Source organism: Theropithecus gelada, chromosome 1 (assembly GCF_003255815.1).
Source record: "Theropithecus gelada isolate Dixy chromosome 1, Tgel_1.0, whole genome shotgun sequence".
NCBI classification, from domain to species: domain Eukaryota; kingdom Metazoa; phylum Chordata; class Mammalia; order Primates; family Cercopithecidae; genus Theropithecus; species Theropithecus gelada.
Window position 1 is genome coordinate 53657497 of NC_037668.1, and position 27743 is coordinate 53685239.

Sequence of the window (27743 nt, forward strand, 5' to 3'; positions counted from 1 at the left end):
TGGGATTACAGGCATGAGCCACCATGCCTGGCCCCAAGCTTGCTTTTATAACAATCCACTGCTTTGAGAACTAACTCACTTCTGCTAATCTATTATGAAGCTTCTACCCTCATGACCCAGTCGCCTCTTAGAGGCCCCCACCTCTTAATACTGTTACATTGGCAATTAAGTTTCTAACACATGAACTTTTAGGGGACAGACACTTTCAAACCATAGCAGAGGGTGTGGACTCAGAACTGAATTTGGTGAATCTAGAGAGAGTGGTGCTATGGATGGAGAATGGAAGGAGGTATTGCAGAGTTCATGGTAGCAACCCCTCATGTGCTACAACCTCACAGTCTTCTGTTTTGTAATTACACTATGGGAGCAGCAACCCTTGATAAGAACTGATACTATGTGCTTTTATGGAGAATTTAAAACATTGCTTATGGTTAAGCACGGTGGCTCATCCCTGTAATTCCAGCACTTTGGAAGGCTGAGACAGGTGGATCACTTGAGGTTAGGAGTTCAAGACCAGCCTGGCCAACATGCTGAAACCCCATCTACTAAAATACAAAAATTAGCCAGGCATGTTGGTGGGTTCCTGTAATCCCAGCTACTCAGGAGGCTGAGGCAGAAGAGTCGCTTGAACCCAGGAGGCAGAGGTTGTGGTGAGCCAAGATTGTGCCACTGCACTCCAGCCTGGACGACAGAGTGGGTGAGACCCCGTCTCAAAAAAGAAAAAATTGGGCCAGGCACAGTGGCTCACGCCTGTAATCCCAGCACTTTGGGAGGCTGAGGCGGGTGGATCACCTGAGGTTGGGAGTTCAAGACCAGCCTGACTAGCATGGAGAAGCCCCGTCTCTACTGAAAATACAAAATTAGCCAGGCGTGGTGGAGCATGCCTTTAATCCCAGCTACTCAGGAGGCTGAGGCAGGAGAATCGCTTGAACCTAGGAGGCGGAGGTTGCAGTGGGCCGAGATCGTGCCATTGCACTCCAGCCTGGGCAACGGGCGAAACTCTGTCTCAAAAAAAAAAATGAAAAAATTGTGTTGCTTACTAGTCTTTGAAGTCTTTATCACTACCAGTCTGCCTTAACTTTGTGTACTAGTCCTATATTTAAGTTGTGAGACATCAGAAACTGGGTCCTTTAACTGAGAAATTTCTTTTTTGGTGTCCTGAGAGACTAATGCATGTTGTCAGAACTTATTCAGGTTTTTGTTTTGTTATGTGTGTGTGTGTGTTTTTAGTGTGGCCTTTTATGTATCCCCAAAATCATCTTGAGCATAGGAAATTAGATACTATGCATATAGTATAAGGCTTGCACATCTTTTTTTAAAGTATTTATTCCTCCCGTCTAACCGAAATGTTTTACCCTTTGATTAGCATCTCTCGATTCCTCCTGCTCCCGAGCTTCTAGTAACCACAATTATCCTCTCTGTTTCTATGTGTCGAGGTTTTTTTAGCTTCCACATACAAATAAGAACGTGCAGTATTTGTCATTTTGTGCCTGGCTTATTTCTCTTAGTGTCCTCCAGGTTCATCCATGTTGTTGCAAGTGACATAAATTACATCTTTTATAAGGCTGGTATTCCATTGTGTCTATATACTGCATTTTCCTTATCTGTTCATCGGTTGATTCTATAACTTGGCTATTGTGAATAATTACTCAGTAAACATGGGATTGTATATATCTCTTTGACATACTAATTTCATATTCTTTGGATATATACCCAGAAGTGGATTGCTGGATCATATGGTAACTATTTTTAGTTTTTTGGTTTTTTTGAGGGACCTACGTACTCCATTGTTTTCCACAATGACTGTGTTGTTACATTCCCACCAACTGTGTACCAGAGTTCCCTTTTCTCTACATCCTCTCCAAACTTGTCTTTCATCTCTTTTTTTTTTTTGAGATGGAATCTCACTCTGTCGCCCTGGCTGGAGTGCAGTGGTGCCATCCCGGCTCATTGCAACCTCCACCTCCTGGATTCAAGTGATTCTCCTGCCTCAGCCTCTGGAATAACTGGGACCACAGGCGCGTGCCACCACGCCCAGCTAATATTTTGTATTTTTAGTAGAGTTCGGGTTTCACCGTGTTAGCCAGGATAGTTTCGATTTCCTGACCTCAAGATCCCCCCTCCTCAGCCTCCCAAAGTGCGTCCAGCCTCATCTTTTTGATAATAGCCATTCTGACAGGTGTGAGGTGGCTTGCCCATATTTTTAAAGAGTTGCTTAAGGCCGGGCATGGTGGCTCACACCTATAATCCTAGCACTTTGGGAGGCTAAGGTGGGTGGATCGCTTGAGCCCATGAGTTCGAGACCAGTCTGGGCAACATGGCGAAACCCCATCTCTACTAAAAATAAAAAAACTGAGGTGGGAAGATCACCGGAGCCGGGGGAGGTTGAGGCTTCAGTGAACTGTGATCACGCCACTGTGCTCCAGCCTGGATGACAGAGTGAGACCCCATCTCAAAAAAAAAAAAAAGGTTGTTTAATGAGAAGATAGTAGCTGATCTTATACTCACGTAATTCTGGGAACAATTGTGGTATTTGTTGTTATCTGCGTGTGCTCTGTGTTGGTTGGTGGGGAGAAAAAAAAGAGAAACAAGTTGGTAGTCGCTCTTCTCCATTGTAGATATGCTTGATTTGGGAACAAGTACTGAATATAGTTGAAAAGAAAAGAAATTAGTATTCCTTGTTTCCTTATTTAGTTTTCTGCCTGCTGAAAGCAATAAGTATGTTACCTCATATTCTTCCTTTATTGTTTGCTTGGAGTAGTCCCCCTCAGAGTAGTACTTGAAAGTTGGAAATAGGTAGAAATGTGAACCTTCTGCAGTAGGGCTAATCAAGGGTTGTCTCCCAAGACCATGCAGGAGCCATAGGAAACATGAATTCAGTCTGAAGGAAAAGTTAAAAAAAAAAACAAAACCACAGTTGGGTACACACAAGGGGCCAAGTGAAAGGCAAAATATAAAATAGAGGATTTCAGTGTGTACCCAATTGAGAGTGCTCACTGTGCTAGAGTGAAACCTGAGAGTTACTAAGAATAACTTCACATATCCAGGCAGTCAGGTCTGGGGTATGGGAGAGAGAACAGAATCCTGCCTCAGATGCCATACTCCATGCCCTGCATACTGAGCAAGACTGTCTAGTTCGCTTCGTTCTTCAGATAGTTTGGACTCGTTGCTCACCTTCCTGGGGGAGCTTTTGGAGGTCGCAGAAGATTCTGGCGACTCTTGGAAAGGATATTTTTATTAGATTTGATTATAGCTGAGAGTTGTCCAGCTTCCAGAAGAGTAGGACCTAACTCATTTTCCTTAAGTAAGTAACTTTTTTTAAAGTTCAGTTTTCAGCTTTGTCTGACTGACAAGATTTTTTTTATTCCAGTACAAAGGACTAAGTTAAAAGTGAAGCCATTATTGCCTTTTGTTGGTTTACCTTGTGAATGGCATTTGAGATCCTGGAAAATACATCTCCCAGTTTGGTTGCCGTGTCTTTCTGCCTGATACTTTTGATGACGGTGCTCTCTCTGCTTGGTCTCAGGACAGGCAGAGAGTTTCTGGCATAGCATTCAAACTCAAGAAAGCTTGCTGCTTCAATTTTTACTTATGGAAGACTATTCTCTCCGCAGATTTTTGCAGCTCAAGTAGCAGTCCTCCTTTCCAGCCCATCAAAAGCCATGTAACCATTCCAACAGCCCATGTGATGCCTTCTACTTTAGGGACCTCTCCTGCCAAGCCAAATTCTACACCTGTTGGACCCTCTTCCTCCAAACTCCCTTTGTCAGGGTTGGCTGAAAGTGTGGGAATGACAAGAAATGGAGACCTCGGTGCAATGAAACTTTCTCCGGGCCTATCTAGAGATCTCGTGTATCTCTCTGGTGCTCCTGGAGAAAATGGAATTGAGCAGTCCTGGTTTCCAGCAGTGGGCCATGAAAGACAAGAAGAGGCAAGGAAGTTTGATATTCCTAGCATGGACTCTACCCTCAATCAGTCGGCAATGATGGAGACACTTTATTCAGATCCTCACCACCGAGTCCGCTTCCACAACCCAAGAACCAGCACAAGCAAGGAGTTGTACAAAGTGTTGCCTGAGGCCAAGAGGGCACCGGGCAGTGGGGCAGTGTTTGAGCGGAATGGGCCACATTCTAATAGCAGTGGGGTCCTCCCTTTGGGACTCCAGCCTGCTCCCGGGCTCTCCAAGCCTCTGCCCTCTCAGGTGTGGCAGCCGAGTCCTGACACTTGGCATCCCCGAGAGCAATCTTGTGAACTCAGCACTTGTCGGCAGCAGCTGGAATTGATCCGTTTACAGATGGAGCAAATGCAGGTAGAGGTCCATCTTTCCTTGGTTTTCTAGGTTCTGTACGTTCTTAGAATTATAATAGCTTTTGTCCTTTGAATTTTGGCTTTAAAGAAAATAGCTGTAAAAAGAAGGAAGATGTTTATAGACAGGAAATACAGGCTTGTGAGCTGTTGGCCATTGAATCTGTTTGGTGGTCAAATTAAGCACCAGCTAGGGTCTCCAAAATAGCAAAAGGTTACAAAGGAAAATTTAAAAGGTATTTATACCAGTCACTAGGCTACAGAATTTTATTTAATCTTCATAGTGTACTAACGAGGTAGATGTAGAAACTTACCAGGTTCTTAGACTACATAATCTGTCCAGGGTCATGGAGCTGGTGATTGGTAGAGCTAGGGTTTAAAAACCATCTTTGAGGCCAGGTGCAGTGACTCATGCCTTTAATCCCAGCACTTTGGGCCAAGGCGGGCAGGAGTTCGAGACCAACCTGGCCAGCAGAGTGAAACCCTGCCTCTACTAAAAATGTAAAAATTAGCCAGGTGTGGTGGCATGCGCCTATAGTCCCAACTACTCGGGAGGCTGAGGCGGGAGAATTGCTTGAACTTGGGAGGTGGAGGTTTCAGTGAGCCAAGACCACTCCATTGCACTCCAGCATGGATGACAGACTCTGTCTCAATAAATAAATAAATAAATATGAAAACCTTCTTTGAGCCCCTGTGTTCTATCACTTTTGTATTTTCTTTTTTTTTTTTTTTTTTTTTGAGATGGAGTCTCGCTCTGTTGCCCAGGCTGGAGTGCAGTGGCGTGATCTCGGCTCACTGCAACCTCCACCTCCCAGGGGGGTCAAGTGATTATCCTGCCTCAACCTCCTGAGTAGCTGAAACTACAGGTGCGTGCCACCACACCTGGGTGGTTTCTGTATTTTTAGTAGAAACAGAGTTTCACCATGCTGGCCAGCCTGGTCTCGAACTCCTGACCTTGTGATCTGTCCGCCTCGGCCTCCCAAAGTGCTGGGGGGTGGGGGGGTGAGCTACTGCACCTGGCCTGTATTCTCTTTTTTCTTTTCTTTTCTTTTCTTTTTTTGTGTGTGTATGTGTTTTTTTTCTGGAGACAGAGTCTTGCTCTGTCTCCCGGTGGCATGATTTCGGCTTACTGCAACCTCCACCTCCCAGATTCAAGCAGTTTTCCTGCCTCAGCCTCCTGAGTAGCTGGGAACCACAGGCGCATGCCGCCACCGCCGGCTAATTTTTTGTATTTTTTAGTGGAGGCAGGGTTTCACCCTGTTGCCCAGGCTGGTTTAGAACTCCTGAGCTCAGGGAGTCTGCCCGCCTTGGCCTCCCAAAGTGCTGGGATTACAGGCGTGAGCCACCACGCCCAGCATATTTTCTTTTAAAAAATCCTTATGCTGCTGAAGAGTGGGAAGGAAGGGAGCAGACATATTCCCCTTCCTTGGTTGGTGAGGACATCCTAGCTCCTGGTTTGCCTCTGTTGCTAGATAATAAAAGATAACTGACCTTTTCTTAGAAACTAGAGCCTTTTTGAACAGGGAGTGTTCAGTTGGCAGAAGCCTTCCTGGCAGGTTCTTTCCAGTCATGCCTCAGAGCTAAAATTATTTCATAAACATTGGGCCTCATCAGGCTGAGCCAAGTTGGGCCTTGACTACAGACCCAGCTGATTACTGCTCAGGTGTTTTCAGGCATGTGTGGGTCAAGATCAAGCTCATCTGGGCCTACTTGCCTTTCAGCTTCAGAACGGAGCCATCTGCCACCATCCTGCTGCTTTTGCTCCTTCACTGCCCATCTTAGAGCCAGCACAGTGGATCAGCATCTTGAACAGTAATGAACACCTTCTGAAGGAAAAAGAGCTTCTCATTGATAAGTAAGAGGGCAAGGGGTACCACAGAGCCAGACTACTCTCCCAGGCCCCACTGAAGACACCTAATGGAGTCTTCCCAAGGGCAAAACATTCCTCCTCTGTTTAGGCCCATGTCTTGCCTCACGGTGGAGGCAGTTTGATAAGCAGCCTAGTCGTATATATAGCTAGTGTAATAGGCCAGTTATGTATTTCTTTAGGGCTCTAGGGAATGCCTGAAGGGGGTAGCCAGTTCATTGCCTCTGATCTTTTCCTCATTTCCCCTCAGTTATCTTTCTCATTTGTTGTTCTTCCTTCAGAAAATAGTGATATCCAGAATCTAAGATCTTGCTTACATAATAGGGATTATACTTAGTAGGGGCTTATATTGCGAGGGGTTAGCATCAGGACCTTGACCCGATTCTACCGGCTTGTGCAGGCAGAGGAAACACATCTCTCAGCTGGAGCAGAAAGTGCGAGAGAGCGAACTGCAAGTCCACAGTGCCCTCTTGGGCCGCCCTGCCCCATTTGGTGATGTCTGCTTGCTGAGGCTACAGGTAAGTATTGGCAATCAAGATGGCATTCTGTTTGTCATAACTCAGTGTCTTCCCTATGCTTGGCACCATTAGGTATCCAGGAGATACAAAAGAGATCAAGTGATGTAAGTGTCCCTGCCCTCAAAGAGTAAACATACTAATTATAAAGCACCCTTTATCATGCCCTAGTGGTGGCAGAAAAGGCTAAGAACCAGGTGAAAGTCCAGATGCCTGGGTGTCAAGACATACTTGGGAGAAAGGTAGATAGTAAAGTCCTAGAGTTGAGTGATGTTATGAGAAGTCTTAATCTTCTAGCCCTGGCCAAAAGGAGAGAGAGAGGCAAACGTAATGCGGGATTTAGAGCCATTCTTTCTTTTTTTTTTTTTCCTCCCTGCTCTGTCACCCAGGCTGGAGTGCAGTGGCACAATCTCGGCTCACTGCAACCTCCGTCTTCCTGGTTCAAGCGATTCTCCTGCCTCAGCCTCCCAAGTAGCTAGGATTACAGGCGCCTGCCACCATGCCTGGCTAATTTTTATGTTTTTAGTAGAGATGGGGTTTCGCCATATTGGCCAGGCTGGTCTCGAAATCCTGACCTCGTGATCCGCCTACCTAAACCTCCCAAAGTGCTGGGATTACAAGCGTGAGCCATTGCACCCGGCCATTCTCATTTTTATCCTCCATATCTAGGAGCAGCTAAAGAAGATAATATTCTCACTGAGATCAGTGGTTGTGGGGGTTGAGAGCTTGAAAAGAAGCCTGCTTTGTTGACCAAGCTTCTGCAGTTTGGGCATTTGAATGTTGGATATTTGACAGGTTATAGCACTGGCTTTGCTACCTAATTAAGGTAGTATCCTGTCTCATAGAATCAGAATGTTAACAGTGGGAAGTGCCTTAAATAAAATCTAGTTAATTCTTCAAATTTACTGATGAAAGAATTGAAGCCCGAGAAAGAGGAAGACCTTGCCTGAGATCATGTAGAGAATGAGTGGAGGGAAGCCAGGCTTTAAGCCCAGGTCTTTTGATGTCTTGTCTTGGGTTCCTTCCAGTATACAGTGGCTTAGGTGCTTTAAGGCAGTGATTCTCAAATGTGAGTGTGCATCAGAATCCTTGGAGCGCTTGTTAAAACACAGATTATTGGGACCCATCCCTATAGTTTCTGATTTGGTGGGCCTAGGAGTTAGGCTTAAGAAATTGCATTGCACATTGCTAACAAATTACAGCAATAGGTAAGGCTGATGCTGTTAACCCTAAGACCCAGTTGAGAACCACTTCTTAAAGAAATTATTGGAGAAAAATGATATTTGACCATGAAGTATGCTGGGAATAAATAAAGTACATGAGACTATAAAGGTAGAGAACAGTTACATATTGAGAATCTTTCTGGCAGGAATTGCAGCGAGAAAACACTTTCTTACGTGCACAGTTTGCACAGAAGACAGAAGCCTTGAGCAGAGAAAAGATTGACCTTGAAAAGAAACTCTCTGCTTCTGAAGTTGAAGTCCAGCTCATCAGAGAGTCGCTCAAAGTGGCGTTGCAGAAGCATTCTGAGGAAGTGAAGAAACAGGAAGAAAGGGTGAGCTGAATAGCTGATAGCCCTAATTCACAAAGGAATTGGCAGTCAGCTGTCTACTCCAAAGCCTAAGCTGTTTCTGGCCCCCATTCCTGAACTAAGAGGAGACAGTTGGGTGAGATCCTCCACTCACTTCTCACACAGAATCATCATGGATCTCCTTTTTGCTAGAAATGGAACTCTCCTCCCTCCCTCATTTTTGCTTCATCTCCATAAAACCACAACAGTCGGCCGGGCGCGGTGGCTCAAGCCTGTAATCCCAGCACTTTGGGAGGCCGAGACGGGCGGATCACGAGGTCAGGAGATCGAGACCATCCTGGCTAACACAGTGAAACCCCATCTCTACTAAAAAAATACAAAAAACTAGCCGGGCGACGTGGCGGGCGCCTGTAGTCCCAGCTACTCCGGAGGCTGAGGCAGGAGAATGGCGTAAACCCGGGAGGCGGAGGTTGCAGTGAGCTGAGATCCGGCCACTGCACTCCAGCCTGGGCGACAGAGCCAGACTCCATCTCAAAAAAAAAAAAACCACAACAGTCAGGGAAAGTTGTATGATCCCTCACTGTCCCAGGTTGTGCTGTGCAATGTACCACCAGCTGGTCTGGGTAGAAAACCAACTTGAGTACTCATACCAGATGGCACTGTTGCAAGATATTTAAATACCTGTGGTGTATTTATATCATTCAGTCTGGTTTCTCACCCTTCCTAAAAAGTAGAGAAAAATTCCATGTACGCCAGGCATGGTGGCTTACACCTGTAATCCCAGCACTTTGGGAGGCCAAAATGGGTGGATCACTTGAGGTTGGGTGTTCGAGACCAGCCTGGCGAACATGGCGAAACCTCATCTCTACTAAAAATACAAAAATTAGCCGAGTGTGGTGGCTAGCGCCTGTAATCTCAGCTCCTCGGGAGGCTGAAGCAGGAGAATAGCTTGAACCCAGGAGGTGGAGGTTGCAGTGAATCAGGATCACGCCATCACGCTGTTGCACTCCAGCCTGGGTAATAGAGCAAGACTCAGGGGAAAAAAAAAAAAATTCCATGTGCACAGCTAGTTTGGGTGTTTTTTTGGTTTGTTTGTTTGTGTTTTTTTTTGCCAGTACTCTTAAAATTGCCTTAGGTTAGGTTTAAAGTTCTTTGGTTTTGTTGTTATCTCCTAATTCATGGCTTGCTTTAAAGCATGTGTTTTTGGGGAACCAGTTTAGTAATGTTAAGTTCTGGACCACTTAAAACAACTAGAGCAATACTTCTCAAACTTCAGTGTTTCAGAATCACTTGGGGATCTTGTTAAAAATGTACATCAGATTCAGTAGTTCTAGGAGGGGGCCTGAGATCCTGCATTTCTTTTTTTTTTTTTTTTTGACATGGAGTTTCACTCTGGCACCCGGGCTGGAGTGCAGTGGTGCAATCTCAGCTCACTGCAACCTCAGCCTCCTGGGTTCAGGCGATTCTCCTGCTTCAGCCTCCCAAGTAGTTGGGATTATAGGCGCCTGCTACCACACCCAGCTAATTTTTGTGATTTTAGTGGAGATGAGGTTTCACCATGTTGGCCAGGCCAGTCCTGAACTCCTGACCCCAGGTGATCCACCTACCTCAGCCTCCCAAAGTGCTGGGATTACAGATGTGATCCACTGCACCCAACTGGATTCTGCATTTCTGACAAGCTCCCAGGTGATGCTGATGTTATTGGTACTGGAAGGACTTAAGAGGGTTTGTTAAAAAAGAAAATTTAAAGTTGAGTTAGGCTGGGCACTGTGGCTTATGCTTGTAATCCCTGCACTTTGGGAGGCTTAGATGGGCAAATCATCTGAGGTTGGGAGTTCGAGACCAGCCTGACGAACATGGAGAAACCCGTCTCTACTAAAAATACAAAATTAGCTGGGCGTGGTGGCACATGCCTATAATCCCAGCTACTCAGGAGGCTGAAGCAGGAGAATCAATTTAACCTGGGAGGCAGAGGTTGCAGTGAGCCGAGATTGCTCCATTGCACCCCAGCCTGGACAGCAAGAGCAAAACTCCGTCTCAAAAAAATAAAATAAAGTTGAGTTAGTGAGTTTAAAAATAATAATAATTTATATATCTAAGTTAAGTAATTAAATACCAGTAGATTTATAATAAAATTAGTAGTTCTAAAAACAAATGAAAAAATAAAAAATTTAATAGTTCTGGCCAGACTCAGTGGCTCATACCTATAATTCCAGCACTTTGGGAGACTGTGGCAAGAGGATTGCTTGAGCTCAGGAGTTAAGACAAGTCTGAGGCCAGGCGCGGTGGCTCAAGTCTGTAATCCCAGCACTTTGGGAGGCCGAGACGGGCAGATCACGAGGTCAGGAGATCAAGACTATCCTGGCTAACACGGTGAAACCCCATCTCTACTAAAAATACAAAAAATTAGCCGGGCGAGGTGGCGGGCACCTGTGGTCCCAGCTACCCGGGAGGCTGAGGCAGGAGAATGGTGTAAACCTGGGAGGCAGAGCTTGCAGTGAGCTGAGATCCGGCCATGGCACTCCAGCCTGGGTGATAGAGCGAGACTCTGTCTCCAAAAAAAAAAAAAAAAAAAAAAAAAAAAAAACAAAGACAAGTCTGGACAACATAGTGAGACTCCTTCTCTTAAAAAAAAAAAAAAAAAAAAAATTTTTTTTTCCCTAAAATAGGTATATTACTCAGAGCAAAATTTGCCCACATAATACATTGCTCTTCAATTTTTATTTCTACGTGGTTATGCAGTCTGAATGACTAGTTTACAATCCCAGGTGGTATTATAAGTTTTGTTTTTGCTGGCTGGACACGGTGGCTCACACCTGTAATCCCAGCATATTGGGAGGCCAAGGCATGTGAATCACATGAGGTCAGGAGTTTGAGACTAGTCTGGCCAACATGGTGAAACCGTGTCTCTACTAAAAAAAAAATAATAATACAACAGTGGCCGGGCACGATGGCTCACACCTGTAATCCCAACACTTTGGGAGGCTGAGGTGGGCAGATCACAAGGCACAAGGTCAGGAGATTGAGACCATCCTGGCCAACATAGTGAAACCCCATCTCTACTAAAAATACAAAAAATTAGCTGGGTGTGGTGGCACACGCCTATAGTCCCAGCTACTTGGGAGGCTGAGGCAGGAGAATCGCTTGAACCCGGGAGGCGGAGGTTGCAGTGACCCAAGATCACGCCACTGTACTTCCAGCCTGGCGACGGAGCAAGACTGCGTCTCAAAAAAAAAAAAAAAAAAAAAGCTGGATGTGGTAGTGGGTGCCTGTAACCTCAGCTACTTAGGAGGCTGGGACAAGAGAGTCGCTTGAACCTGGGAGGTAGATGTTGCAGTGAGCCGAGATCACACCACTGCTCTCCAGTCTGGGCAACAGAGTGAGTGAGATTCTGTCTCAAAAAAAAAGGCGGGGGGCGGAGGGTGTGACTGTTGGAAGGGGAAAAGTCCTCGCTGACAAAGAAATGACACTGATGAAAACAAAATCAAGAATGATCCACTGGTGCCAGAGATGTTAGAGAAGCTTGTCAGTGAGCAGTTCCCTACTTCTTGCAGCAGAGGGGAGTATGGGCTAAAAATACTTTAGAAAAATCAAACAGCACCTGCAACACACTCTTAAATAAAGGCCAGGCTTGCAAACTATTCTTTCTTATCCATGCTGCTCAAATGTGAAGGAATTCTATATAAGGCTAAAGTCTAGTGAATCTTCTGACTTCAATTTCCCTGGCTCAAGTCATTCTTGTGACTCAAGTCATTCTTGTGACTTAGCCTCCCAAGTAGCTGGGGTGATAGGCGCATGCCACCACGCTGGGCTAAATTTTGTACTTTTAATAGAGACAGAGTGTCACTATTGTTGGCCAGGCTGGTCTTGAACTCCTGGCCTCAGGTGATTCACCCACCTTGGCCTCCCAAAGTGCTGGGATTACAGATGTGAGCCACTGCACCTGGCCCTCACTGCTGCTGCTTCGTGGAATATAGTTTTTCATCAAGTGAGACTAGGACAATCTCTTCATATTCTTTTAGTTTCTGGGATGTTTCACAATAGTCTGTCTAATCACATCTGCATCTCTAGACAAGTGCTCCATCATGCTTTCAACAGTTGTGGTTGGTGCATAAAAATTCACCAAGAAATACCCGCCTCTGCTGTGCTGTTGACAGAGATCTTATAAGGAAGTGCTCATTCGCCCAGGTTTTCCAAGTCCCTCACTATTGCTCCTCTGTTCATCAGGGCTTGTATCATACATTTCAAAGTAGCAGAAGTCTCTGGCCGCGGCATGGCTGTCAAGATTAAAGCCAGCTTATAGTCAGGCATTCCCGGAGGCTCGGTGGGCGGCTCGGAACTGGGCTGGTTCCCAGGAAGGGAAGGAGCAGGATGGCAGGGACCTGGAAGTGGCTGGGTTGAGTGTCTGCCGAGTGGCGAAAGCTACAAAAAATTTTTTAAAAATTAGCCAGGTGTGGTGGTGCCACCTGTAGTCCCAGCTATTCAGGAGGCTGAGGTGGGAGAATCACTGGAGCCCAAAAGGTCAAGGCTGCAGTAAGCCATGATCTCACAGTTACACTGCAGTCTGGGTAACAGCAAGACACTGTCTGAAAAAAAAAAAAAAAAAAGGTTAGTAGTTCTGTACCCCAGCACAACCCCACAGTAGTATCTATCTAGAGCTCTCCTCTTTCCTCTGATATATATAGTTGACCTTGGAACAATACATTTAAGCTGCACAGTTCCACTTGTACGTGTATTTTTTTTTCAACCAAACGCAGATAAAAAATCACATATTCAAGAGATGCAAAACCAGAGTGTATGGAGGGCCGACATATATGTGGTTTCTGCAGGACCAACTATGGGACTCAAGTATGAGCAGAGTTTGATATACACAGGTGATCCTGGAACCAGTCCCCCATGTATGCCAAGGGACAGCTGTATTTCTGAATAGTATGCTTTTCCTGCACTTTTTTTCTTCAATGAATTTTAGACATCTGTTTTTGTTTCATGGGAACAGTATCTCCCCAACAATATTGATTGTAATTGTTTTGGATGTTTATATCTGTTTATAATATTTCTTGTTTCCTTAAGGTCCTTTTTTCTGTTTTTGGTGTCTTTCATGTTAGAGGCTTGGTGATCATTGAATAGACGGGCATTCGTATTTAAGAAGGAAGCAGGCTGGGTGCGGTGGCTCACGCCTGTAATCCCAGCACTTTGGGAGGCCAAGGTGGGCGGATCACCTGAGGTCAGGAATTTGAGACCAGCCTGGCCAACGTGGCGAAATCCTGTCTTTACTAAAAATGCAAAAATTGGCTGGGCTTGGTGGTGGGTGTCTGTAATCCCAGCTACTCGGGAGACTGAGGCAGGAGAATCGCTTGAACCCGGGAGGTGGAGATTGCAGTGAGCTGAGATCGCGCCACCGCACTCCAGCCTTGGTGATGAGAGTGAGACTCCTTCAAAAAAATAAAAAGGAAGCATTTAAAAGCTGGATGAAAGCTGTGGGTTCATGGTGGTTACCTGTTGGACTTCAGTGTAGGATCAGACTTAGGCTACCCTTTTCACTTGGGAACGCTCAGATGTCAGTATCTGGATGTCTTCTCTCACTCTCTCTAGGGAAGAATCTTCAACCTGCTCTCTGGTGGAGAGGCTAGAGGCAGGAATGCTTTTTAGCCTTTGGATTCTCGGTGTTGAGATTGGGCTTAGAGTCCCCACAGTTCTAGACATGGAATTTTTTTTTTTTTTTGGAGACACAGTCTTGCTGGAGACTGTGGAGTGGGTGGAGTGCAGTGCCATGATTTAGGCTCACTGCTGCCTCCGCCTCCCAGGTTCAAACTATTCTCTCTCATGCCTCAGCCACCTGAGTAGCTGGGATTACAGGCATGTACCACCACGCCTGGCTGTTTTTTTGTTTCCGAGACAGAGTCTCGCTCTATTGTCTGGGCTGGAGTGCAGTGGCCTGATCTTGGCTACTACAGCCTCCGTCTCCTGGGTTCAAGCGGTTCTCCTGCCTCAGCCTCCTGAGTAGCTGGAATTACAGGCACCCACCACCTCGCCCGGCTAATTTTTGTATTTTTAGTAGAGACAGGATTTTGCCATGTTTCTCAGGCTGGTCTCAAACTCCTGACCTCAGGTGATCCGCCCGCCTTGACTTCCCAAAGTGCTAGGATTATTACAGGCTTGAGCCACTGCACCGGCCTAATTTTTGTACTTTTTATAGAGATGGAGTTTTACCATTTTGGCCAGACTAGTCTTGAGCTCCTGACCTCAACTAATCCTCCCACCTCAGCCTCCCAAAGTGCTGGGATTACAGGTGTGAACCACCATACCCGGCCATATACATAGATTTTTACTTGTTTTCAACCCAATACTTCACCCTCTGTGCTGTGACTGGGTACTCTTGAGTCGGGAATCTCTCTCATTGATTTCTTCGGAGAATAGTCTGCTGATGGGGAAACCCAGGGTGGGGCTGATATCTAGCTAACTTGTATATAGATTTCTAGGGAATTCCCCTGTTTTTCAGATCTGTGGTTGATACTTGCCTCCATCTTGAGCTGGTACTTCAGAGGCTCTTGGGAGTTGGGAGGAGCAGATTTTCTTCCCTGTTGTCTGTAACTCCCACTACAGATTGTAACTTTTCTGCCCCGTGTCGTTTATCTCCCCTGTTCACTTTCACCTTTTAAAAACGTTAAAATCTTTCATAAGCTGGGCATGGTGGCTCACTCCTGTTAATCCTGGTACTTTGGGAGGCCAAGGCAGAAGAACTGCTTGAGCCCAGTTCAAGAACAGCCTGGGCAACATGGCGAGACTCCATCTCTATAAAAAAATGTTAAGTCAGGCTTGGTGGCTCACGCCTGTAATCCCAGCACTTTGGGAGACCGAGGTAGGCGGATCACGTCAGGTCAGGAGTTCAAGACCAGCCTGGCCAACATGGTGAAACCCTGTCTCTACCAATAATACAAAAAATTAGCTGGGCGTGGTGGTGGACGCCTGTAACCCCAGCTGCTTGGGAGGCTGAGGCAGGAGAATCGCTTGAACTCGGGAGGTGGAGGTTGCAGTGAGTCGAGATCACGCCACTGCACTCCAGCCTGGGCAACAAGAACGAAACTCCGTCTCAAAAAAAAATTTTTTTTTTTTAAATATTTGCTGGGCGTGGTGGTACATGCTTGTAGTCTAAGCCACTCGGGAGGCTGAGGTGGGAGCATCACTTGAGCCCAGGAGATCGAGGCTGCAGTGGGCTGTGTCCGTGTCACTGCACTTCAGCATGGGTGACAGAGCAAGACCCTGTCTCAAAAAAAAAAAAAAAAAAATCTTTCCTACACTTTTGTTTCCTCCCCTGTTGTTTCTCAGTTGATACTTTATTTATTTTCTGTCATTTTAAAGATGTTTTTGGAAGGGAGAATACATAAACATTTATGGTCAGTTTACCATTTTCAGTAAGCTTCCCAGGTGATTCTGATACATACTGAAATGTGAAAATCACTGGTTCAGAGATTTGAGAGTACAGATTGGACCTAGGATAAAGCTTTTGACTGATTTTCAGGGATCGATCTTAGTACTGTTATATCTTTGGATTAAATTAGGCCTTTGTCTCCTTTTTGACATTTAATATATCTGCATCACTTTTTCTGTTTTCTCTTGTTTTCCTCAGCTTCCTTGTTCATAAGCAAACAAAATAAAACAAAGCACCATAATGGTGAAGAAAAAGCCTCTGTTCAAATCTTTATTGAATACCTGCTCTGTGCCAGGCATTCTGCTGTGTTAGTTTAGGATATGATAATTAGCAAACAGACATAGCTCTTTCTCTCAAGTCTCATTAGCCTTTCCAGTTGATTGCATGGCTTTATATCATGTATGGTATTTAGGGAAGAATATATTACTTTTCTGACCAAACTGGTTATATGTCTTATCAGAAAGTTATGTATACTTCTGCAGTCCAATTCAGATGCAGACCATCTGGAGTTAGTGTCAGACTCCACAGGTTTAAGGGTACAGTTCTCAACAAAACTCCAGATGCCAACAGCAAATTCTGGGGTCTTCAGGCCACTCGTATTTCTGACCAACTGGCTTCTGTGACCTTCAGGTTTAATAATTCCCAGAATTACTCACAGAACTCAGTAAAGTACTATACTTATTATTACAGTTTTATTATAAGTGATACAATTCAGGGTTGGGCACAGTGTGTGATGCCTGTAATCGCAGCACCTTGGGAGGCCAAGGCAGGTGGATCACCTGAGGTCAGGGGTTCAAGACCAGCCTGGCCAACATAGTGAAATCCAATCCCATTTTTAGTACAGTATTATTCTGTACTAAAAATAGAATAATTAGCTGGGCGTGGTGGCGGGTGCCTGTAATCCCAGCTACTCAGGAAGCTGAGTCAGGAGAATGACTTGAACCTGGGAGGCGGAGGTTGCAGTGAGCCAAGATCGTGCCACTGCACTCCAGCCTGGGTGACAAGAGCGAAACTCTGTCTCAAAAAAAAGGGGGTGAGGGGGTGGGATACAATTCAGGACCAGCCAAATGAAGAGAGACATAGGGTGAGGTCCAGGAGCATCCTGAGAGCAGAGCTTCCATGCCCTCTCCTTGTGTGGAATAAGAGCATGTAAACACAGCACATTTATGTGTTTACCTACCAGGAAGCTCCAGTGAGCTTCTGTGTCCAGAGTTTTTAGTTGGAGTTTCATTTATGTAGGCATGATGAAACTCAATCACCCATCCCTCTCCCTTACCCATAGTAGATTAGGTTCAAAGCAGTTGGTTTTTCTGGTGATCTGCATCCATTCTGAGTCATAGTATTGGCATAAATTTACTCATGATGGGTTCTGGCCCACTCCTGTCCAATTCAGGAAATTCCAAGGGCTTAGAGGTTACCTCCTAGGAACCAGGTACAGAGACCAGACAAATTCTGTATTTCACAACAGAAATGCTGCCAGTTTTTAAAAACTGCCCTAGAAGCCTTTCTCTGTCCTTGATTTGAAAGTTCATTAATTCTTTAGTTTTATACTCAAATCCTAAATGGCAAAATTTATTTAGCTTCCTACCTTCATTGCAGTAGAACAACATTCACAACCTCAAGGGTTGCTTCAAAAAAAGTTGATGTGGCTGGGTGTGGTAGCTCATGCCTGTAATCCCACCACTTTAGGAGGCCAAGTTGGGTGAATGGCTTGAGGCCAGCAGTTGGAGACCAGCCTGAAAAACATGGCAAAACCCTGTCTTTACAAAAAATAGAAAAATTAGCCTGCCGTGGTAGCATGTGCCTGTAGTCCCAGCTACTCCAGGGGCTGAGGTAGGAGGATCACTTGAGCCTGGGAGGTGGAGGCTGCAGTCAGTTGAGATCACACCACTGCACTCCAGCAGGGTCATAGTGGAGTGAAGGGTAGAGACAAACTTGACATTTCTTCTTCTAGGTCAAAGGTCGCGATAAACATATAAATAATTTGAAAAAGAAATGTCAGAAGGAATCAGAGCAGAACCGGGAGAAGCAGCAGCGTATTGAGACCTTGGAGCGCTACCTGGCTGACCTGCCCACCCTGGAAGACCATCAAAAGCAGAGCCAGCAGGTAGCAGCAATGTCTTGGCATGCCTGGGGTGATCAGGGAGTGGCCAGGCAGGGGAACTTTTTCATCATCTGCTATATGCAGTTATCCTGTGACTTCCTGAAAGGATAATCCCAAAGCAGTCATGTCCAGATTCACATTTGTCAGATTTGTAACCAGACTGCAAATTTTTGAGGTACCCAGAGTCTTCCTTATGTTAAATATAGTGAACCCCAAGTTTCTCTTCAAAGAATCAGTATGTTCAGCTCTCTTACTCTTTATTTTAAAGTTGAACTTCCAGGTTCTCTTCGCCCTCTTGCTTCTAGTTTCATTAAACAACCTTTTCCACCAGTTTTAATCAGTAGTTCACATCTGTTCCCCTGGTCACCTGCTCCGTCCTGACTCATCCCGGTCACCTGCTTTGACCTGAGTCTCCCCGGTCACCTGCTCTGACCTAAGTCACCTTTAGTTACTTGTTCCTAACTGTCCTTCCCACCAAACTACTCACCGCCCCCCCTACTCTGGCTCATACACCTGCTCTCTTTAAAATAGCCAATCAGAATTAGCTTAGACTGTGTGGTTCAACCCTAGCCAATAGGGGAACAACATAGCAGTAAGGACGACCTGCTTCAGGAATAAGAACTCCTTCCCTTCCCCTGTCCAGTTGTGCTTTTGCCATTGTTCCATCTGCGAGGAGCACCCTTTCTGCAGAAAGTAAAAATTGCCTTGCTGGGGAAATTAAATGTATGTTTGAGTGCTATTTCTTTGCGACACCAAGGAACAAGCATTTTGCATTTCTAACACTTGACTTATTTGACCTAAATGTGGGATCCTGTTTCTCAGCTTAAGGATTCTGAGTTGAAGAGCACAGAGCTGCAGGAGAAAGTGACTGAGCTGGAGAGTTTGCTGGAGGAGACCCAGGCAGTCTGCAGAGACAGGGAGACTCAACTGGAAAGCCTGAGGCAGAGAGAAGCAGAATTTTCCTCTGCTGGACATAGGTAAATAACCCTGTGGGATTGAGAGGAATGGAGAGAGTTTTTTGTCATAGCCATCCTGCTTACTTACCTGTGTGACTTTGGGTGATTTGGGAAAATCATTTTACTTCTCTTGAGCTTTGTTTTCTTTGGACTGTGAATAGTAAGGAAGCAGCTTTTGTATCTTTGGCATGGAGTAGGGATGCAGTGGGGGCTTATCTTCATAGCCTTTGTAAGGATCTAACCCCGTGTCTGGCACATAATTCTTAGTATGTATGTGTTGAATAAATGAAAGCACTTTATAAACTGGGAAATGAGGTATCTGTATACTTTCAAAAGTGGGTACTGGTGGTAAGAACTGAGAGTTATCCACAGTTCGAGCCATGTAGTTAATAAAGGCTACCAGGAGCATCTGTTTCTCCTCAGCCCTAGGGATTGTTCTCCATTGCCATGACAGGTTCTGAGAACAAACAAGATGCCATAATGTACTCTCAGGGTGTCTTGGGAATCTCCTCCATATTAATAGCAGTTTCTGTGTTTCAACAGCCTCTTGGACCAATTCCAGTTTCTAATGGGATAGATTGGATTTCTCATGCCATATTTAACTACAGTGTCCCTGTTGTTTATCTCAGCAGTTGGGCTTTGCTATAAGTAATTGTAGGGACCCACTGGAGGAAACCATTGGTCAGAGTCAGAAGTGGGGTTAGAGGACAAAGTTGGCTTTGCGCCAGACTGTGTGTGCCAAGAAAACAGCTTTTGTATTTTCTGAACTTCCTACAATGTACATGGATGACTTACAATCTAAATACATGTGATAAATATGTATTTTTAAAATATCAAAACAAAATATACAAGAGCCTTGGGCAGGTAGAGAATTGGTGTCACATTGTATAGATTCTGGCCCCTAGGGAAGAGAATTAACATACACTGAGCAGCTTTTGTGTGGCACCCCTTATATTACAACAGACCTAAGTATTATCCCCAGCTACCGCTTGGAGGGGACTAAATGTCTTGCCTCAAAATGTTCAATAAATAGCAGAACCAAGAATCAAAGCCACTTGTCTCTAACTTCAGAGTTCTTGAAGGGGCCACTGTCTTTCAGCCTGCAAGATAAACAGTCTGTGGAGGAGACCAGTGGAGAAGGTCCAGAAGTGGAAATGGAGTCCTGGCAGAAGCAATACGATTCGCTCCAAAAGGTGACTGAGGATGTCCAGGCTGTAACGGAGGGTAGGCTGGGAGGAAAGAGAAGATTGTGTATTGGGAGGCAGACATGAATTCTTGGCTTTGGGCTATCTAGGATTTGTTACCAAGAGCTTTTCTTTCTTTTCTGAGAAGTCACCCTGTATAGTAATTTGTATTTAGAATGTCATCCTTATAACAGGCAAACTCGGCTCACGTAGAATATAGGCAAAAGTAAGAGGAGGGGTGATATGCCTCTGAATGTCTAGATTAGATGACCCAAAATGGTACAGTAAAGTTTGGTGTACTTTCATGGCTCAGGCCCATACAAGAAACCTGAATTGATTCAGAGAACACCTGCAGTCTTTAAAAGACAAGAAACCAGGCCTGTTTAGGGTCCCTTCTTGGATAATCAGTATGACCAAAGCTGTAAATAACAACCACCATAATAGCGCTAGAAATGGCAGCCTTCATTAAACTGAATTTTTAGCCATGTCCTTGTACCAAAGAACAAGAGTTTGCACTGGCTATATATAAAGTTGATTCCACTGGCCTGCAGTTATTAGGGTGAGAGTTCCCTTTCCCCAGTAGTGGTCATAGGTCCACACTACATTCCTGTATAAACCTTTGTGATTGGAGCACAGTACTGTGAAGCTAGTTAGCCAGGATTAGGAGTCTGGTTTATATTTCTGTAGGTAGAGTTCACTAATCTGTATCCTGGTCTCGCTCTTAATGGTCTAATAGCCAGACCACATGTCCTAGTGCAGCCCTTTTGCCCTCTGACCTCACTGTCAGCCTTGTGCTGGCAGCCTTCCTTGATAACTTTGCCTTTCAGATTGTGGAGAAGCAGCAACAGAAGATGGATCAGTTGCGCTCACAAGTACAGGTGAGCAGGAATCCTTGGGACATGGTGGGCAGAACTTAATGATGGAATCTCTAGAATTTAGCCAATATTTATTTTGTTCTCTGCTATGCAAGTTGCTCAGTGTTAGGGATACAAGAAGAATGAGACCCCAGTCAGTGCTTCCGAGCCTTGCTGAGAGGACACAAATATAGTAGGGAGTTTCAGCATAGTACTGTGAGAGCAGTGCCCACAGTATCCTGGGGGAGCACAGGAGAGTCAGTGGGAGGAAGGGAGGTAAAAGAGAGGTTTCTGGAGATCCTGAACCTAGAAGGATGAGGAGTTAGCCAGGCAAAGAAGAGGAGGTGGATAGGATGTGTTGGATTCCAGATAGGAGGAACAGCATGAGTGGGAACATGGAGACATGAAACAGCATAGTTTAAACGTGGTGCTGCAAGCAGTTTGATACTGCTGAAGTATTCACTTTAAGTTGGCAAGTGGAGACCTGGGCATTCCAGGCTATGGGAGGGCATTTTCTATCAACTAAGTTAGTTTTTTTTTAGTTTTTATTTTTTGAGATGGAGTCTCGCTCTTGTCGCCCAGGCTCGAGTGCTATGGTGCAATCTTGGCTCACTGCAACCTCTGCCTCCCGGGTTCAAGCAGTTCTCCTGCCTCAGCCTCCCAAGTAGCTGGGATTACAGGTGCCTGCCATCATTTGCATCTAATTTTTGTATTTTTTTGTAGAGACGAGGTTTCACCACGTTGGCTAGGCTGCTCTTGAACTCCTGACCTCAGGTGATCTACCCGCCTCGGCCTCCCAAAGTGCTGGGATTACAGGCGTGAGTCACCATGCCCAGCCTATGACAGCATTTAATTGGGATGTGATGTGGTCAGATTTGCAACTCAGGCTCAAGTGTGGAAGATTCGCATCCTGGAGAGAGGGAAGGTCCAGGGGACTGTTGGAGAAATTCTTGTGAGAGATGATGAGGGAACCTGGCATAAGGCAGCATAGCAGCAGGGAGATGTGAGGGGATAGATTTTTTTTTTTTTTTTTTGAGACAGAGTCTCGCTCTGTAGCCCAGGCTGGAGTGCAGTGGCCGGATCTCAGCTCACTGCAAGCTCTGCCTCCGGGGTCCACGCCATTCTCCTGCCTCAGCCTCTGGAGTAGCTGGGACTACAGGCGCCTGCCACCTCGCCCGGCTAGTTTCTTTTGTATTTTTTAGTAGAGACGGGGTTTCACCGTGTTAGCCAGGATGGTCTCGATCTCCTGACCTCGTGATCCGCCCATCTCGGCCTCCCAAGGTGCTGGGATTACAGGCTTGCGCCACTGCGCCCGGCCCCCAAGGGGATAGATTTAAGTGACTTTAGGAGGTAACATCAAGTGGAATCAGTGACTGACAAGATGTAAGGGTTGAAGAACAGGGAAGAATCAAAGATGACTCCAGGTTTCTATTTTGGGCCAGAGTGGGAGTGTTTTTAACTGGGTTCTCCAAGAAATCCTGGGTAAAGCAGGTTCACTCAGTGTCTCTTTGGACTCTAAAAGTTTTCACACCAAAACACCTGAAATGCACTTATTTTGAGGGAATAAATGGAGGCTGCAGCCTTGCCTTTGCCATTATGTGGATTGGGCTACGTCTATCTGGTTCACCTCTTTCAAGTCCTGTAAGGAGGTAGTCAAGCCTGGCAAGCATTTTAATATATACCCATTTAAAATCCCAGGTTTTTAGTAGAGTTTTTAATGGATCTCAAAATAAGTTTCCTAGAACCCTTGGGGTTCTACAAAGTTTGGAAAGGCCTGACATTTTAAATGGCACATTTACCTATGATAAGACTACTTAAGCAAATTAAAATATCAGGTAAGGCTGGGCACGGTGGCTCATGCCTCTAATCCCAGCGCTTTGGGAGGCCGAGGTGGGCAGCTCACGAGGTCAGGAGATTGAGACCATCCTGGCTAACAAGGTGAAACCCCATCTCTACTAGAATACAAAAAATTAATCGGGCGTGGTGTCACGCACCTGTAGTCCCAGCTACTCGGGAGGCTGAGGCAGGAGAATTGCTTGAACCTGGGAGGCAGAGGTTGCAGTGAGCTGAGATCACGCCACTGTACTCCAGCCTGGGCTACAGAGCAAGACTCCATCTCAAATATATATATATATATACATATACATATATATATATAAGGTGAATTTGTTGGAATTAGATGGATTCATCGTCACTTTGGATATTTCATGATCACGGGGTGTTTTCCTTGGCAGTTATATTTTTTTATTGATATAAAATGAGAAATATAAAAAAATTGCACACTTCAAATCAGTTTCAAAATTTAAGGAAAAATTGAATGAATAGAATGAGGCAGAAGTTTAAAAGCTTAAATATCTCCCTTCCCCTGACCCCTCCTACACACATGAACACACTTACACAGAACTCACTAGATTAGGCACCTGTGAGTATGCTCTCCTACCCCTTTCCATGTCTCTGAACAGCATTTAATAGACAGTATTGTCAAGAGCACTTGACTGTTAACTCCTAAAAGACAGGAACTGTTGGTGTTCTCCTCAGTGCCTGTCACAGTAAGCACTCAGTAAATACTGAACTCAGCTGAATAGCACATTCCCTGCCCTCAAGAAAGTTTGTGTTTGAGTGGAGTGAAGGATCATGTGCATAGCCAACTAGAATATTAAGCAGATGTACTTGTAAGCCATGATGGATATGATAGCAAGGTAGGATTAGGATTAATTGGACCTCATTTGCAGATTGAAGAAAGCTCAGGTGGGCCTTGGAGGTTTCCTGGAGGTAACAGCAGAAGAGCAGCTTGAACAAAGGAAAAGGGAAGTGAGCAGAAGCATTGACGCTGCAGCCTTCAGGGATGAGGGCCAGTCATTCATTATGGCAGTGTAGAGGCTGGCCATGTGGAGGGTGGAAAGAGATATGGCTAGAAAAGTAGGTAGGAGCTACCGTGGCCTTGAATGCCCTGCTAAGAAGCTGACCTCTATTTGGTATGTGGTCAAGGGCTATAGGAGGGCTTAAATGGGAGGTCACAAATCAGGACTGTTGTAAAATGATTTCTTAGCAGGAGTGTGTAGGTAGGGTGAGTCTTCACTATATAGTCCAAGCCAGCGGTGATATTGTTGGAACCAGACTTGTTACTCCTGTGTTCCCTCAACATCTTGGCTGTGTGATTCAGAGCCTAGAGCAGGAAGTGGCTCAAGAAGAAGGAACAAGCCAGGCCCTGAGAGAGGAGGCCCAACGAAGGGATTCAGCCTTGCAGCAGCTGCGCACAGCCGTGAAGGAGGTGAGTAGCATTAGTCAGACCTCTTGGTTCTGCCTCTACAAACCCGATTTCTTTGTATGCCCTCCCCATCTCTACTCCAATAGGAACCTCAGTGTTTGAAAGGGAAAGGTCCCTACTGAGCTTTGGGGGCAGAAGAAAGGTGCATTGCATCATCCTTTATATTACAGACCCTAAGCCTGTTTTAGCATGTCCATAATTATTACCTAGGAATGCTTTTTTTTTTGGAGACAGTCTTGCGCTGTTGCCAGGCTAGAGTGCAGTGGCACAATCTCGGCTCACTGCAACCTCCACCTCCCGAGTTCAAGCGATTCCCATCTCAGCCTTCTGAGTAGCTGGGACTTACAGGCACGAGCCACCGTGCCCAGCTAATTTTTTATATTTTAGTTGAGACGGGGTTTCACCACGTTGGCCAGGATGGTCTCCATCCCCTGACCTCGTGATTCACCCACCTCAGCCTCCCAAAGTGCTGGGATTACAGGTGTGAGCCACTGCGCCAGGCCCAGGAATGCTTTTTGATGGGGAAAGTCATTCTCTCTTCCTTTGTCTTCTTGAAGCCGCAGGTTTCTAGGGTTGGGGAGTGGAGAGTTCGAGAAGACTGAGGATTTGGTGGCCTTCATGCACTAAACAGAGCTGTCAGCAGGGGGCAATCAAGTTCACTGACTGGCCTAGTACCTAGGAAGGAACCTCCTTTAGCTAGGATTGTCACATGGCCCAGTGTGGGTGGAGGGCCTGGGACTGAAGGAGGGACTCTTTTCAGACTGTATAAAACACAGTCAAGGTAGGAAGGGAAGGGAAGTGGATTAAGCTGTCAGGAAGAGAGGGAAACAGACAGACATACATGAATAGATGGTTTTTGTAATAAAGTCTGACTCCACTAAGGTGAGAGTTTGAAAAGGCAGGACTCGTTCCAGGGCTGGATCCTCCAGGTCCCAGCTTCTCCAGCCCCTCACCTAGTGGCTACTAGCTGTCATACTGTCTTTCTTACTGTCTTTATTCCTTTGACACAACTGTGATCAGGCTGGCTGCTGGCCACTTTTGTCAGGGTGGCAGGGAGAGATTGAAACCAGTGTCTCCTCAGATTTCACGGTTCACGGTAAACCTTCTCTAATAGCCTGGCTAACAGAGTTGGCTGAGGGACTGACTTGAGATAGAGTTCCTAGGGGCGGGAGCATCTTCTCTGGTTCTTGAACAGAAACTTGGATGCTGATGATTCAGAACCAGTTGAGGGTTGGCTTCCTCTCTAGTGCTAGAGCCCTGTGGGCCCAGCCTACCCACAGGAAGAATCAGGCCTGATATTGATAGTGGGGGAAGTGCTAAAGCTTGTTGGCAGGGGTAGGGTTGGGGAAGGGGGGACACTGCCTATGACTCACCCATTCCTTCCACACCCACACATACATGCATAGATACTCTTCCTCTCCCTGGGCCTGAGTTAATGTGCTTACCCATCTGTCTGCTCAGCTTTCAGTGCAAAACCAGGACTTGATTGAGAAGAATCTGACACTCCAGGAACACCTGCGCCAGGCCCAACCAGGGTCTCCACCTTCACCAGACACAGCCCAGCTGGCACTTGAGCTGTACCAGGAGTTGGCTAGTTGCCTTCAAGATCTGCAGGCTGTCTGTAGCATTGTGACCCAGAGGGCCCAGGGCCATGATCCCAATCTCTCCCTGCTCCTAGGCATTCACTGTGAGTCCTCAGACCAGTCTGGGGCCCAGGAAGGAGGGGCCTTCTTTCTCTTCTCTCTCCCATCCCACTTTCCCATATTCTTACAGTAATATGTAGACAGAGTACATAGGCCTGGCCACTGCCCTCTGGACATTTGTTTCGCAAAGTAGGTGTTAATAAATCTGTTTTTGGAAACAAGCTATGGGGTACTTGCATGCAGGACAAACTAAAAGCAGGCCTTCAGCAGCAAATTAACCCACTGTCCCCAGATGCTTTTTTTAAAGTGTATGTCCCAAGACTGTGAATTCAAGATACTGCCTATCCATACTGTGCCCTCCACATGAAAGTGTCTTGCAACTAACATTCTCTTGAAATGTTCTCCCCAGCAGCACAGCACCCAGAGACTCAGCTAGATTTGCAGAAGCCAGATGTGATCAAGAGGAAACTAGAGGAGGTTCAACAGCTGCGTCGTGACATTGAGGACTTAAGGACCACCATGTCAGACAGATATGCCCAGGACATGGGAGAAAACTGTGTCACACAGTGAGGAATTCTGGGGGATTCCCCCAGGGAGGATCTGGGCTGCTGAGAGCCTAGTCCAGCAGGTTTCTGCCCTGACATTCTCTTGTCTGCTGTTCCCAGAGAGAAGTGTCAGAAGGGGAGGGGAGAGCCTGCATCTGGAGGCCAAGGGCTGATTAGGGAACTGTCCTACCCCACACTGGCATGTTGGATTATGTTTGTCCTGCTAATTCACTCTCAATGGTGAGTTACTAATTAACTTTTGGCAGGTACAACAGATGAGTCCTCACAAACTGTTCCCAGCCCTAGGCTGACATCAGAGACAAACAGGCTGTTCACCTTTCCTCATCCAATGGGATGGATCCCTGTTAATTCCCACTTCACACCTTGGTCCTGCTGATTAGAGAGCTCATCAGAGGGGCCTGGAACGGCCGAGCGAGTACTAGTAACAGTGGCCATTTAAGAATTCTTAGGCCCCATGTGCCAGCCTTCCTGGGAACACTGAGCTGGCTTTCTGGGTTTTCTCATGCCTGGTCTCACTGCTTCTTCCTCAGGGCTCTTGTTGTCCCAGAAGCCTCAGGGTAGTGTGTTGGTTAGCACATAACTACTAGGATTGGGGCCCTAGGGATTATAGCCGGGACTCTAATCTGCCTACCATGCCATTTAACAAGAGGTTCCACTCTCCAGCTGCCTTGTGTCCCTAGGGCCCTGGCCATGTGTTTAGCACAGCCCCTTTCTCCTTTGTTCTCAGGCCTTCCAGGTAGCCCCCTTCCTGGACTTAAGAGTGCAAACTCTTCCCTGTGGTTCTAGCCTTGGGTAGAATTATATCCCAAAGACCACAGCGCAACTGTCAAGCTGCTTACCCCCTCACCGAGGGCTACAGCCTGTGCCCAGCCCTTTAATTTGTGCCTCTCTTGTATTGGGGGTGGTGGGGATTATTCCTCTCCCTTTCCTGCTCTGGCCTCCTTGAAAGTTCAGAGTACCCAGTATAAGTCAGCTTTAAAGTACAGCTTTTAATGTTTCCTGGGTTGTTTCTCTGAGGCTTTAGGGAGGGCCCTTTGCCCTCTGGTTTTTCTTGCCTCCTGGTTTAGGGAGCATCTCACACTTGTTAGTGTCTGGTTGGTGGGCCAGCCATGCCTCATCTAGATCTGGAACCAGGCCAGGCAGGGGCCATGTGTGGGCCAGTCAGCCACTACAAGATTTTTGCTAAGCTTTGGGCTGTTGGCAGCATCTTGGACCTCATGCCTGGGCCTGAATGAGGCTCTTTCTTAAGTGTTTTTACAAGTTTGTGTTTTATTTATGGAGTGACTTATCCCTTCCATTCAGAGCAGCCCCACCCAGCCAGCCCTTCAGCCTCTGGGCTCCTGCTTCTTAAAGGCAGAGCCGTCTGGTTGGTCTCCACCCTGTGCATTGGGAGCCCAGCCACCATGCTCACGGGTATTTTTCCTCATAAAGTTTATAACCAGTTATTTATATGAATCTTTGTTATGTCAACTTGTTTGTATTGCCTATTTTGATTATAAAATAAAATATCTTAACAGACTC

The 27743-nt window shown here is 46.0% G+C and overlaps 1 protein-coding gene and 1 pseudogene across 4 annotated transcripts in view; one reads left to right on the forward strand and one right to left on the reverse strand.

The window, feature by feature from the left end:
• CEP85 (centrosomal protein 85) overlaps nt 1-27743 on the forward strand; it is a 46687-nt gene extending 18944 nt beyond the window's left edge. For 2 of the 4 annotated variants that reach the window (XM_025386825.1, XM_025386934.1), the window contains 11 exons: nt 3615-4309; nt 6027-6160; nt 6573-6690; nt 8057-8242; nt 17602-17754; nt 18574-18728; nt 19807-19900; nt 20719-20769; nt 23909-24016; nt 25475-25700; nt 26066-27743. In XM_025386825.1, the coding sequence (XP_025242610.1) occupies nt 3615-4309; nt 6027-6160; nt 6573-6690; nt 8057-8242; nt 17602-17754; nt 18574-18728; nt 19807-19900; nt 20719-20769; nt 23909-24016; nt 25475-25700; nt 26066-26226 (2081 nt within the window). In that variant the 3' untranslated portion in view covers nt 26227-27743. Of the gene's footprint in view, nt 1-3614; nt 4310-6026; nt 6161-6572; nt 6691-8056; nt 8243-17601; nt 17755-18396; nt 18479-18573; nt 18729-19806; nt 19901-20718; nt 20770-23908; nt 24017-25474; nt 25701-26065 lie in introns of those variants that run through there. The other 2 variants (XM_025386837.1, XM_025387014.1) reach the window with 2 other exon arrangements.
• Nucleotides 12169-12790, reverse strand: LOC112625886 (annotated as a pseudogene).